The 15,485-nt window shown below is 32.9% G+C and overlaps 1 protein-coding gene across 2 annotated transcripts in view; it reads right to left on the bottom strand.

The window, feature by feature from the left end:
• LOC127876765 (ETS translocation variant 5-like) overlaps window positions 1-14,503 on the bottom strand; it is a 109,061-nt gene extending 94,558 nt beyond the window's left edge. Inside the window, exon 1 of one of the 2 annotated variants that reach the window (XM_052422232.1) lies at window positions 14,343-14,503. Coding sequence is in view for 1 of the 2 variants with exons in the window: in XM_052422231.1 (XP_052278191.1) it covers window positions 3,799-3,825 (27 nt within the window). In the remaining variant the exon portion in view is untranslated. Of the gene's footprint in view, window positions 1-3,798; window positions 3,992-14,342 lie in introns of those variants that run through there. The other variant, XM_052422231.1, reaches the window with a different exon arrangement.
• Between the last annotated feature and the right edge of the window lie 982 nt (window positions 14,504-15,485).

Below are 15,485 nucleotides of genomic sequence, written 5' to 3'. Positions count from 1 at the left end.
ATCAGTGGATGTTCTTGAGAGAGGTAAAAAGAATGATCATAAGACACTTCTTGACTAGTCGAGCATGGAATATGACATAATATTCACCAGTAGAATATAACATTAAATTCTACATCAGGGTGTTTTTCATATTCAATGGCCCACTAGCCAATACCTGTCTTATAATTAAAGTTACCACAATATCAACAAGTCTTGGTCTGTAACTGGAACAGCAGCATACCAAACCTTATTTACAGATTTCTACCTTTTGAGTTTTGTGACAATATATTGTGAAAGGTTAGTATTGTATTTCTTATGGTTGAACAACAAAGAATGTGGTACAGTCAAAACTGGTTTTGTATATTTGAACTGGTATGAACCTGATTAAATTATGCCTCTGTCAAAAAGATACAGAAAACCTGTTTCTACAACACATATTTCTTACTTAAATACATTTAAGTCAATTTTAACATGTTCTCTGTCAGCAAGATTAATGATTGATTTTTAAAATGCCAGTTTTAAGTTTGCAAGTATTGTTGAGAAGACAGATTTGATATTAATTCAAGCATTATTAATATGCATATGAACAATCAAATACTCTCCTATATAATAAATTTTATTAGTGACAAAATAATTTAAAAACAAATAATCTACATTAATTGATTGCTAAATACTTTCCTCCTGTAATTTAACAAATAAACAACTTTGGTGGAATTAATTAATCATGCAAATGTTACATGTGAAAGTTAAATAAGGAGCAACCCTATCTGCTTATGAGACCATGGCAAGAATCTTGGATTTTCCAGCATAAATGTTTTAAAAGGACAACCAATCTAATATTGGACTCCTACTGATTAAACGCTCATTCCTATGATAAATACCATTATAGTATCAACCTTACATAGACAACCTTGGACAAACATCATTGAACAAACAACATTGGGACAAATAACATTGGGAAACTAACCTTGTGACAAACAGACTCAGACCAGCAACATTGGGAAGACAAACAATCTGTTCTGTTCTTTTGGACAAACAACATTGGACAAATAACATTGGGTCAAATAGCCTTGAGGCAAACAGTCTTTTACAAACATCCTTAGGAATAATAGCCTTGGGACAAACCGCTTTGGACAAAAAACCTTGGGACTAGCCACTTTGGACAAACAAACTTTTGACAAACCAATTTGGAAGAACAACCTTGGGACAAACCACATTGGAACAAACAATCATAGGACAAACCACTTCAGACCAACAACATTTGAAAAACAGCCTTGGGACAAACCACATTGGAACAAACAATCATAGGACAAACCACTTCAGACCAACAACATTTGAAAAACAGCCTTGGACAATCAGCCTTGGAAATAAATCTTGGACAAACGGCCTTGGCACAAACCAATTCGGCCAAACAACATTGGGACAAACCAAATTTGACAAACAACCTTGGGATAAACCACTTTAGGCAAATAACCTTTGGACAAACCACCTTTGACAAACAACCTTGGAAAAACAAACTTGGGACAAACTATCTTTAAAACAAGAGCACCGCATAACGGGTGCCACGCTCGGCTGCGAAAGCTTGTCAGAATTTATTTTTTTTAGAGGTCATAATGACCTTGACCTTTGACCTAGTGACCCACAATAGGTGTGGCGTGTAGAAGTCATCAAGTTGCATCTACATATGAAGTTTCAAAGTTGTAGGTGGAAGCACTTTGATTTTAGAGACAATGTTAAGGTTTTTGTACAAGTTTTATATTAGAGGTCACAGTGACCTTTGACCTAGTGACCCAAAAATGGGTGTGTCATGTATAACTCATCAAGGTGCAACTACATATGAAGTTTCAAAGTTGGAGGTGGAAGCACTTTGATTTTAGAGCCTATGTTAAAGTTTGATATTAGGTCACAGTGACCTTGACTTTTGACCTAGTGACCCCAAAATGGGTGTGGCGTGTAGAACTCATCAAGATTCATCTACATATGAAGTTTCAAAGTTGTAGGTAGAAGCACTTTGATTTTAGAGCCAATGTTAAGGTTTTAGCACGACGCCTACGGCGGATAGCAGACGAGCTGGCTATGAAAATAGCTCGGATTTTCTCCGAAAACAGCCTCGCTTAAAACACATTGGACAAACAACCTTGGAAAAAATCTTGGACAAACTGCTGTACATACACAATCTTTGACAAACAACCTTGGACAAATAACCTAAGACTCACAACTCTGAGACAAACAACATTAGGAAAACAATTTTGGAACAATTAACCTTGGGACAAATACTATTGGGAGGAACAGACTTTGCGGTTTGTCCAAAGGTTGTTTGTCCGAGGTGATTAGTTTGAAGGTTTCACACTTCAAACATGGCATGTGTTCACTGTAGGAGTTTCATAGAACATTTTATTTTAAGGTGAGTGGGATTTATTATCCCTGTGCAATGAATTAAGAGAAAATTGTCATAGGTTTCTATGGAATCTATGTTATCTTCACATAAAATTACAGAGTATTGGTCAATTGGATTTGGAAAAAGCCTCTAACAATTATTTTTTTGTTCGGCGTAAGCTGTATTAAGCCAGCTTTTCACCTTACCTGACCTTTGTAAGTGTCCAATAAAATTCAAATAAAATTTCCTGCGGCTAGGTACGAATGAATACACTTCATTTATTCCATTGGCTGATTTGAGTATACCACCAGAACATTGGAAACATAAACGCGTCTTTGTAACACTGTTTTACTGCATGAAACAATTTTATCTCTAATGAAAAGGCTTAATAGATAGAACAGTTTTACACTCAATTCTCGACATCAATACAGTTTGTGCGTGCACCTTTTATTTTCAGAGGATTTCCATGGCAAAAGCTTTTAAACTTAAAGGCTGTGTTCTCATATTTAGTACTTACTTCCATATTCCTGTCAACATGTTAACATGTAAAAGTATAAAGAGCAGTGGGAGCGAGGACTCACTTTAATGCATTGCATTTCAACCCGTGAGATATCGGGTCAATTCGCGGTTAGTGTGTGTGGATGTCAGAGTTTATATACAGGTCATCACCGGAGTTCCCGGCCAGTAAAATAATTGTTATATAATAAAGATGCTATCCGTGAACTAGGTGACCAGGAATTTTCTTTAGACAAGAAATATGTTAAATGAAGATATTCAGCAATATAATTATGGTATGTTAATAATAGATTCTTAATGTGTTTTCAACAATACAATGATAAATATTATGTTTGATTAATTTAACAATAATTATTCCACCATATTCTAATGTATTAAGCATGAGCGCGATGATTCTCGATACTGTTAATAATAGAATCAAATAGCAACGCCGGACAAACCACTAAAACAGGTTTGTTCGAAGAACGCGCGTATAAATACGGATACTTCGCGTGTGGTAGGTTGACTCATATGTTTTAATTACACTTCCATTCTTCTTTTGGTTTTCTTTTTTGTATCTATAGGTTTATGACCAGCAATATGTAATAATGTAAAATAAGCCGCGAAAACCCCGTGTAACATCCCGTACTGCGTGTGATGCAGCTAAGAACTGCACAGAAAAAGACATTCGCTATCATTGATCTCATTCATTGAACTATCAACGCCGTATATCTTTTTTAGAGATATTTCTTGTCTATTATTATAAGTATAATGCTGATCAAACAATTTGTTTTTAATGTGATAAATGTATATTAACAATATTTATCTAATTTTGTGCAGAAAGAAATACATTCTAATGTTCATATATATTGAACAGAATTATATGATTGTAATCTTCAGTAATTGCCTTAATACAAAAAGATCAACTAAAATATAATTATGTTTACCGTGTCCACACTCAGTAGTTCCATCATTATTAAATTATCACTTGAACGTATTCCACATATTTCAGCACCTCCACTTAAAAGATACTTTATGTACACATAAAATGTTTTTCTTTATATTTGCCAAAGGTTGCAACTCAATAAATTTCCTTATTTAATGAATAGAAAATACTTTGTTTTCAGTAACCAGCATGTACAACATACATAGTTTGCATGTACGATAAATGCAAGATTCTTAATACATGTACTATGCTGACATTACAATGTTTTCATATTTTACTCAATTAATATATGCGTATACATCAGATTTATTTCATGTTCCACATTACCACATTCATAAAATTGAAATAAATGCCTCAGTTTCAAATACTGCGGATAAATTCAATCTCTTGAAGTTGCTTGCATTACACAGGAAAATATATTTTTTTCCATATAAATTATAATATGAAGTCTCCAGAGCAAAAAATAATAAACACAAATGGAAGCGATTGTCTTAATTGTTCTAATACATTCATATTATATTTACATCGAATCCAAAACAAATTGCAAACTAATGTGTCAACAATTGTTTGCAAATCGACTTGCAATGCATTCCATACAGGATACTGGTCAGATGATGTTGAGAGGTACTTTAGAATGATGATGGTCATGATAGTATGTATACCACAGTTTGTACACCTAAGCGCAATACAAACGTATTTGCTTTACTATGGCTGTAATGATTGTCACAGTTTGCTTTCAGTTCGTGCTTTGATTGTCTTAGAAGGCCTCTTAATTAAACAAGTTGTGTCTTCCATAATTCAAAAGACGAAATTGTTGCAGTTAAATATACACTGCAGGAAACATAAACCTAGTCAATCTGTAAAAGCAGTCACAAATCATCATAATTTATTGTTTCAATAATTACTAGGCAGTTCCTAAATTTCCCTTTTTGTTTTGTTGCAAATATTACAATACTACATTTTTATAACTGCAGTTATATTGTATCATCTAAAGACATAAAACTTTAAAATAAATTTGTCTTTACAAGTATCGAACATAAGTTTGTACATTCACACTATATGCAGTCTCCAGAGCAATTCAAATTCATAATTAAAGGCTAGAAATATAAAAAAATCATAAACACACAAGACAATCACATTTGCCATTTATAGGTATATATACGATATATAATGTTCCATAAATCTAACCTGCATTAGACAATGTGCTTTTGCAACCCCAATAAACACAGATTTTTGTCTAAAAATTATGTTCAATAATTTAATTAAAAACCTTTAAACATGAGATCTTGCTATCAGTGGACATGAAACAAGGAACATTTTTCATGCCTAAAGAAGTAACATGATTTGAACAACATAGATGAGCATTCAAGAGCTAAGGGAAGTTGGTTCTCTTCAGATAATACTATACATTGTAAACGTTAGTTTCCTTATTATCTGAGTCATGTAGAAGGAAAACATGTTAAGATTCAAGGATGTAGGTGGTTGATCAAGTTCACACAAATTTGTTGTGACTGAAAAATAGTTGCACAATTAGGTTATGTTTTTCAGATATTTGAATAACAAAGGTGATTGGTATCAAATAAAAGTATAACACCAAATATAACAAGGCTATTGTCAAGCAATATGGTCCCCTACCTGCTCCAAAATTTGTCAGTAAATTCCACCATTTTCAGAATTTTTTTTAAAAAATTGGTTGCCATAGCAACCACAATTTTTGATGTAGAAACAAAATTAAATGAAGTGCATAATGTCCATATTGCCATCTATCCATGTTGCAAGTTTCATAAAAAAAATATTAAGAACTTTAAAAGTTATCGCAGGATCCAGAAAACCACCATTTTCAGCAGTATTTCTAGTCTATTTGTTGCCATAGCACCAGAATTTTTGACGTAGGAACAAAATGAAATGACGTGCATAATGTCCATATTGCCATCTATCCATGTTTCAAGTTTCATGAAAAAATATTAAGAACTTTTAAAGTTATCACAGGATCCAGAAAAGTGTGACAGACAGACTCACAGACAGACAGACAGACAGACACACAGAGCGCAAACCATAAGTCCCCTCCGGTGAAACTGGTAGGGGACAATAAAGCATAGTAAAAATAAATTATTAGACAATTATGGCCTGCAAACTTCACAAGAATGAAATATTATCCTTAAGACAATAAAAAACTGTAGTACTTTGCATGAATGCATAGAAATAAGGGAAAAACATTTTATATGATACCACATCATTTAAAATTCTGATAAATATTTTCAAAGTAACAATTGCATATGTATTACAACAATACATTATTATATCCTAGGACCTGTCATTAACCTGAATACAAAATAAATGTTATTTAAAATGTGACACCATTATTTGTAGAAGCATACATGTAAATCAGGCTATGGTGAAGAGTAATATTGTTCAAGAGTTGAATCCAATTGCGCAGCACATGTGTTACACACACTGGTGAAAATAACTAAAAATTATCATTAAGAAGAAAATGAACATGAATGTTTTACTCTTTAGCATATGGGGCAATGTTGGGTTGTGTTATTGCATTTTAATTTACAATGTACTTTTTGCTGCCTGTATATTGCTGTATGACGTAGGTTATTATATTTGAGAAATACTGAACTTTGGTCTCTAGCAAACTAGGTGTTAAACAACATTGTGTCTTGCAGCGGAACAGATAAATGGTGAAGCAAAAAGCACTTTGTTAGAACCAAGTTCATCCTCATTACCACTGCTTTATCATCATCATTATCATTTATGAAAGTTTTTCATCATAATTGTCTTCATCATTGTCATCATCATCAATGGAATCATCATAGTCATCATCATCAGCTCATCAATGACATCATCATCATCATCAAAATCATTAAAAAGCAAAATTGTTCTCCATATCCAGATATTAAATCAGATTAGTATTATTGCACTCATCCTTTAAAGGGACCTTTTAACTTTTTGGTAAATTGACAAAATTGAAAAGAAAAGCAGATTTGCAAATTTTCATTCTAGTTATGATATTTGCAAGGAAACAGTATTGAACATTTACCATGCTCTAAAATAACCTTTACATGCACCTTTTGACGATCTTAAAACCTGAAAATTATCAAGCGTTACAAATGCAAAACTATTCAATTATTTGGAGAGTTCTGTTGTTATCGTTATATTTTGTGACACTACGAGGATTGCTTATATAGAGTGGAATATAGACCAATCACTGTATGAGCACTGATGGCCAAGTGGTTTAAGTGTTTGACTTTTACTCCAAGGGTCAGTAGTTTGAGACGAGTTGTGGGTTTATTCATGTTTTTACTGGAGCTATTTAGTTCAAATGTTTACATTAATCAAAATTAAAGCATTTAATGACACAATTCAATTCATGCCAAATCTGTGAGGTCCCTTTAACATATAAACATCATTTATACAAGTGTTTTGTAACTGTTTTATAAGATTGAAAAACAAGTTGTACATTGTATACGCTCATTAAAAACATTTTATGTAAAATTTTATAATAATATTGATTACACAATTAAAGAAAAAATAATAAGGATCGATGATAATGACGATAAAATATTGATGACAATGATGATGGTGACATGATGATGGTGACATGATGATGGTGACATGATGATGGTGACATGATGATGGTGACATGATGATGATTTTGATTATGAAGATGCTGATTATGGTTATAGTGGTTGCAGTGATTATGGTTATAGTGGTTGCAGTGATTATGGTTATAGTGGTTGCAGTGATTATGGTTATAGTGGTTGCAGTGATTATGGTTATAGTGGTTGCAGTGATTATGGTTATAGTGGTTGCAGTGATTATGGTTATAGTGGTTGCAGTGATTATGGTTATAGTGGTTGCAGTGATTATGGTTATAGTGGTTGCAGTGATTATGGTTATAGTGGTTGCAGTGATTATGGTTATAGTGGTTGCAGTGATTATGGTTATAGTGGTTGCGGAAGTGTTGAGGATGATATTAACAAGGATGAGATTTGGCGAACAGGATCTAAGTTACACTGCAACACTAGCATGATCACTACCACCAAACATCAAAGTTAACACACTATGGTGTTTGATCTAAATCAGGTTAAAACCCATTTTTTATTCGATGAACATAACTTTTGAGCACCCAAAAAAGGTTTAACACTGAGTCAAGCTGAAGTACAACCGTTCATACAATGTAACTCTAACAAGTGGATCTTATAAATCCTGCTTACAAACTTCCTTATCTAATTGTCAATAGATCGAAGGCATCATGAAGAAACGCACAAGTGATTTCATTGGTCCAATGCAGAGGTGTGTCTTTACAACTGGAGATTTCATTCATAAAGACTGCATGATCATTGTCAACTGGGTCATGCAAGTTGTGTATCGTGCTATTTCTTAAAAATTGACCCAGCATTTGTAAAAATATTGCAAGACATATACATTTCCAGAAAGAAAATTCATTTCTGCGTTGAATAAGAACAAGATCGTGAAAATCGCTGCACAATTGATGAAGATATGGCTGTTCAAAGCGATTCACCCCGTTTTGGGGGTGATTTTGAGTTGCATACCTTGTTATATATATATTTGATGGTGAATTTTTTTTTCAGAAAAGTTTTTTTTTGTTATAACATGATTATTTATCATTCAAAATGATGTTTTCACTAATTAATATCATAGCAACACGCTAACCACCTGTGATAAAGTCTAGCAATTAAAGGGAAAAATACACGGTGATAGGATTAGAAAACCAGACGAGGATTGACCTGTCCAAATAAATAATGACTGTACTGGTGAATACTGTAGGCAATAAATTAAAACACAACAGAAAGTTGCAACAAGTGGGCGGGAAAAAAGTTATTATTACATTGTATGACACCAGATTTGTGTGACACATGTATATCTGCTAAATGCATGGATCTTCAAACCCTTATAATAATTGATCAGATTCATCATGGCTCATCAGTTATCACATTTTCAATTCACATGATATGGTGGATCCTTGATTTTTTAGTGCTGATGTAAAATCTGTTTAAATATCTTAATTTGAACAAAAAATTTAGTACACAAATTTGTTTGATTTCCAAAAAAGTCATGATAGCAACTGTTTATACACCGACAATTTTATATCTTTGTTCTTGAGCTATCACACGAGTCACTGAAATACAGAAACACAATCAAAATAACAATATACCCCTTAGATGAGATCATGTTGTGCAAAGTTAACAAATCTGATAGGTGATGTAAGCCTCTGTGTATACAATGATGGTGCAAAGCCTCCTTGTATACAATTATGCTGCAAGTGCACACACTTCCTATTTAAATTTGGGGACATTTCTAAGTTATTTTTTTCATTCATTAATTTGTTTATTAGATTCAGCAGCTCAGTATACTTTTTATTAACTAGTAAGATATTGTTCTTTTAAATAATAATGCACATGTTTGTGGTGTTAAATTGATGTTGTTTTCTGTCACTCAGCAAGCATAAGCTAAACATTTACTTTGCTTTGGATTAGCTAAACAATATGGAGACTCTTTTAAGTTAATTGATTGCAAAAAGTAGTACAATAAGGCTGATGCAAACAGTGTTACCGCATTATGTTATACTTATTAATTTCATCATAATTGAAACAAATAACAAACACAAGAATGACAATAGGATGTGTATCCTGAAGATTGCCTTTTCTGTTGGTATTTTGGTAAGATGTTTAAATGCATGTGTGTACAGGAACAAACGTTTCATACGGTATTTATAAAGGTAACAGTCTTTCACTTTGATGTATTTTCTCTGTAAATTAACTGTTTTTTTGCAAATGTAATGTTTATCCTAAGTGGACACACCCTTTTAAGGCAATATTCCCAGTGGGCATCCAACGTTGCTGCGACGTTGTATTTAGGTTGCATTCGAACGTTGCAGTTTGGTTGTACTAATGGTCTATATGAAAGTTTTCCTGACGTTTTTTCCCAACGTTGCTGCAACGTTTTTTCCCAACGTTGCTGCAACGTTGTATTTAATTAGGCCGCATTAAAACGCAGTATTTTTAAATTCCATTTTTTTAATAATATAAAATTTAAAAAATATATTTCCTGCCAACCGCTTTTTTGATTAGTATTGACAGTTATGGACATTTTCGAGTTTGTTTCTTAGAAAGAACCATCATATTTGATGTCATAATAGAGGAGTTAATGAAACGCTCCCGAGTGGGAATCGAACCCACCAACTCCCGATCGCTAGGCGGACACCTCATCCACTACACCACGGCGACAATTAAAAGTTTCAGACAAAAATGTTGACTATTTTTTTTTTTAATTTGAAACTAGATTCTACCATTTTAATGCATAACAAAACTTAAACAAAATATTTTATCCGGCGATTTTGAGTTAAAGTTCATCTTTAGCATCTTTAAGTTTAAAATCTGATCTGTAAAATTAAAAAAAAAAATGAATTTCTAAAATTTTACAAGAAATCATATTTTCATTGATGCTACGATTCGTACTCGGTGAGCGTTTTATTATCTCCTCTTTAGACACCAAGTACTGGTTCTTTCTAGGAAGCGGACTCGACAGTGTGCATATCTGCCGATAATACTCGAAAGAGCGGTTGGCAGTAAATAATTTTTATTTTTATTTTATATTATTAAAAAAATAGAATTTAAAAATACTGCGTTTTAATGCGACCTAAATACAACGTTGCAGCAACGTTGGCAAAAAACGTTGCAGCAACGTTGGGTAATAAAAAGTTGGGAAAACTTTCATATAGACCATTGGTACAACCAAACTGCAACGTTCGAATGCAACCTTAATACAACATTGCAGCAACGTTGGCAAAAAATGTTGGGAAAACTTTCATATACACCATTGTGACAACCAAACTGCAAGGTTTTAATGCAACCTAAATACAACGTTGCAGCAACGTTTGAAAAAAACGTCGGGAGACTTTCATATACACCATTGTGACAACCAAACTGCAAAGTTTGAATGCAACCTAAATACAACGTTGCAGCAACATTGGAAAAAAAAACGTCGGGAAAACTTTCATATACACCATTGTGACAACCAAACTGCAACGTTTGAATGCAACCTAAATACAACGTTGCAGCAAAGTTGGAAAAAAACGTCGGGAAAACTTTCATATACACCATTGTGACAACCAAACTGTAACGTTTGATGAAACGTCCGGGTAATGTTTTGTATGCAACCTTGTGGCAACATTCGGTTATGGTTGCCGACGTTGCGACCTAAATATTACGTTGCCACAACGTTGCATACAAAACATTACCCTGACGTCCGGGTAATGTTTTGTATGCAACGTTGTGGCAACGTTCGGTAATGGTTGCCGACGTTGCGACCTAAATATTACGTTGCAGCAACGTTCACACAACATTTGATGCCCACTGGGTTACTAATCAAATACAGTTACATACAATGTGCATGAAAGGTGCAAATGTTGGTTAAACTAACATGTAACATTATCACAAGATTGTCCACATACTAACGACATGTCAATGTTTAGACTGACTGACAACAAACAGCGATCCATGTTTGGTTTGCCTATTTTTTTCTACCAATAAACTATTCCCTGATGGCTAAACAAAATACACATGCCTTCTAATACAGTAGTTGTACATTCTTTGCTTATATATGTATACAGCATCCAAAATATTAAGCCATAGAGGGCTTTTAAACCTAGAATACTCACCCTGAAAGAAAGATAAAATCCAAACCATACACTTCAACCAAAAATGATATTCAGTACAACTATAGCCTCATACATGAAATGTTTTTTTTTTACTCTTGGGTAACTCAGTGAATGCTATATGAGGGGAACTTAAATCTGTCACCTTTAGTAAATATAAGCCTTTCGCCTGAATCTATTTTAAAGCAACAACCATTTGGGTATATGACCCATTACCACAACTTTTGCAAGTTGTAAATTCTGGATGGATATGTTTACTTGTTACAAGTATTATTGGCAGTTCATATGTTTATGAGTCATTGCTTCGTGACAAAAATGCAAAGGCTGAATAGGTTTAAAGGGACAGTTTTGACTTAAGTTTGTATTAAATTTACTAGTTTGTTTACAATAATGATTGTGTACATCTAATGCCAACCATGTAAATTGTTCATATATTTTAAGCTCTTGAAATGAATTAACAAGAGTACCACATAACGGCTGCCACACTCAGCTGCGGGTGCAGCTTGAATAGATGAAAGCTTGTCAGAATTGTTAATTTTTTTTTAGAGGTCACAGTGACCTTGACCTTTGACCTAGTGACCCAAAAACCCAAAAATGGGTGTGGCATGTAGAACTCCTCAAGGTGTAGCTACATATGAAGTTTCAAAGTTGTAGGTTGAATTAAACTTTGATTTTAGAGCAAATGTTTAAACCTTGACAAAATGTTATGGTTTTAGCAAGACGCGGACGACACGACGACGGACACTACACGACACGACGAGCCGGCTATGACAATACCTCGGGTTTTCTCCGAAAACAGCCGAGCTAAAAATGAATAATTATTTGTAGATATTTTTTAAGTATAACTAGCTGGAAATTGATAAGTGGTAACTATCAAATAAGTAAATGATTATGTTTTTATATTAACAATGAATTTTACATTAACTTAAGTTTCCTAATGAAAGATATGAATCTCTGTGTTTTCTTTTTGTTCTGTTAGCCAGTAGTCTAACACACAAAGAAATGCATTTGGAAATGATGACAAGTCATTTTGAAAGGCAGTTTGGAAAACAAATGAATGGACATCAAGCTTCCCCATAACAATATAGATCATGTACTTGCCAATTACAGTGCTATTTTAGTACAGTGTTTCATGAGCGATCTAACAAGGGCAATAATTATGGGAACATCTAACACTGCTGAAACTCTGTCAACTTTTTAAGCATCATTTTCCTGCAAATAACATGCAATTGCAAACATTTAAAATTTCATAACATTTGCTTTTGATATTGTTACTTATGTGGTACAACTGCATCAAATGCTTACACATTATTAAAAACAAATTTTATGATTAACTTGTTTATTTCAAAGTCCAAAAGAATGACATTTATTCATATCATGTCTTTTAAAATTTTGTTTAAATGGCGTTTTAGTACATATTTACAACTCTTTTAATCTGACTTCATTATGTCAACACAGTATTGTCATCAGTCGCCATATTTAGGACACTTCAGACTGCAGACCAGGATTACCATTTTTGAACCCATTTAAGGTCACGTTACAGTTTAAACATTCCTAAAAAAAATACAACAGCATGTCTTTCTGCACACAATTTGATATAAAAAGAAGACATTTCTTTTTTATTCATGCAATTGTATATCATGCAATTGTATCTGTTCAGGATGTCAGTGATGTCTGTTCATGATGTCAAAATTATAAGTGTTATTTGATATTGTGAACGACTATTGCAGGCCAGGTAAGGCCGCTGGATAGCTTTATTGCCAGGTAATCTCACAATAAATCTAACAAATGTTGATCATATTTATAGCCCTATGCATGACAAACCACCTATGACTCAATTATTCTGATAAGAAGAAAAGTTTCGAAATAATAGTACAAAAACTGATTTGTTAAAAAATAAAATAACTTCAAATATGATATAATCAGTTATACATAAATGAGATATGGTTTGTACCATGCAGTTCCTAATAGTTTATGTAACAAAACAAAATGTATATTACATGTGTTTACATGGTATGTGTATAGACTATCGATGACAATGTTTTTTTCTTTTTTACTTTTTTTCTTTTTTTTAGTTACCTGTTGTTAATTATAATGCAAACACATACTAAATCTATAAAAATCTTCCGACAAACTTCTTCTTAAAAAAAAGATAGTTTGACTTATAATGTACATAGATGTTGTCAATATCTAGATCTATAACATAGATTTAGTATTTGTATGCATAATAATTAACAATGGGTTACTAAAAAAACAAGAATATCAGTGAAACTGATGGATGCTCCCCAATGATGCGCTTTGTCATGTTTGTGTTAATAAACACCTAAAAATATCTATTATTAGCCTCTGTGACCTTGACCCAGTGACCTCAAACCTCATCAAAAGGTAGAGGTCCATGCAAGGTACCTACATGCCAAATATGAAAGCGATTGGTTAAGTATTGAAGGCGCTATGAGAAACGGTAGCAAAAGAGTGACGGAAAAATATATTATTAGCCTCAGTGAACTTGACCTTGACCCCAGTGACCTCAAACCTCATCAAAAGGTAGAGGTCCATGCAAAGTAACTACATGCCAAATATGAAAGAGATCGGTTAAGTATTGAAGGTGCTATGAGAAACTGTAACAAAAGTGTGACGGAAGTAAGGAAGGAAGTATTAGGAAAAACTGGCAACTATATGCTCTGCCGAAATTTAATATCGGGGAGCATAAAAAAAAATAAAATATATATATATTGTCATTGAGTGCCTATGGGTATGTGTACATATTTTTCTTTAAATCTTACATATTTGTAGGGTTCATCATTAATAACTATCTATTCATATATACAAGTTTGCTTGATAAACACAACTTTCCTTACCTTTCAATTGAGTCGAGTGTCCGGGAATTTCAGATGCAGTTAATTTAAATTCCTGTATCACACATTCATTGAACAATTAACACAAAAACACCAATTTTGTCATAACAGTTTCAAACTTTACATCCAAACAAGGAAGTTAGAAACTTGTACACACAAAACGCAACTTAGTATGTTCACAAACTTAATATTAAGGAACACAATACAATGCACAAAAATAATAACTCTAAACACAAGAGTAGCCTATTTCCTAACCAAAGAATCTGGTGCATCCGGTCATTTGTGGGAACAGATCTGGTTACACTTCAAGTCCTGAAAATAGACAAGTATAAGTTTGCATTATATATAATAACTAATTCTGAAGCTTATATCCGAATATGTGGCTAAAAATTTCACCTTATTAATATCCAACAACCAAATAACGTGAAATTTTAAAGTATTGGTGTATTTAACTATGTATCTCCAATATCCAAAGCCAGTATTATAATATTAAATTGTCTGAATTCTATAAATTACTTCATCTTAAATCAATTACAAGTAATGCACTATTAAATTATTCAGGTGCATGTTCATATGATAAAAGTTGTTATTAATAATCAATTATGAAACCAATTATATTCAGCAGAATATTTATGCCACATATTATACCGAAAAATATTGCTTACTCGACAGAATACCATTAAAAACCAATTAAATGTATCCAATTCACTCCTTAAAAGAAATCAGGAAATCAGCAACTTTTTAACAAAAGCAACTGCAATCAATTAGATTTTCTACATTCAACTATTAAAATTACAAGGTAATATACATGTAACAAACAATTAAATCACAGTTTAAACACCTTGCTATCTGTTATAAATTGTTATCATATTTACAATATCATAATCATATAGATTATCATCTTATTATGAGGGTATGAAAGTAAAAGTATGACCAACGTCATGCAAAAATGGGTCTTATGCCATACCCTGGAAGCATTTTGCATGACGCATAATATTGTCTATCTATGAACAGCGAACTTCTTAAAAAGTGCTTTGCATAACAAAAAGATACCTCTCATTAGCAAATGTAGATTATATAACATATTTCTTTTTATTCTTCCTGTCAAATGTTTGCAATGTAAATATGTTTTGATAAGTTACTAGA

Source organism: Dreissena polymorpha, chromosome 4 (assembly GCF_020536995.1).
Source record: "Dreissena polymorpha isolate Duluth1 chromosome 4, UMN_Dpol_1.0, whole genome shotgun sequence".
NCBI classification, from domain to species: Eukaryota; Metazoa; Mollusca; class Bivalvia; order Myida; family Dreissenidae; genus Dreissena; species Dreissena polymorpha.
The sequence above is the reverse complement of the archived record's forward strand: the minus strand, read 5'-3'. Positions and strand labels throughout refer to the sequence as shown.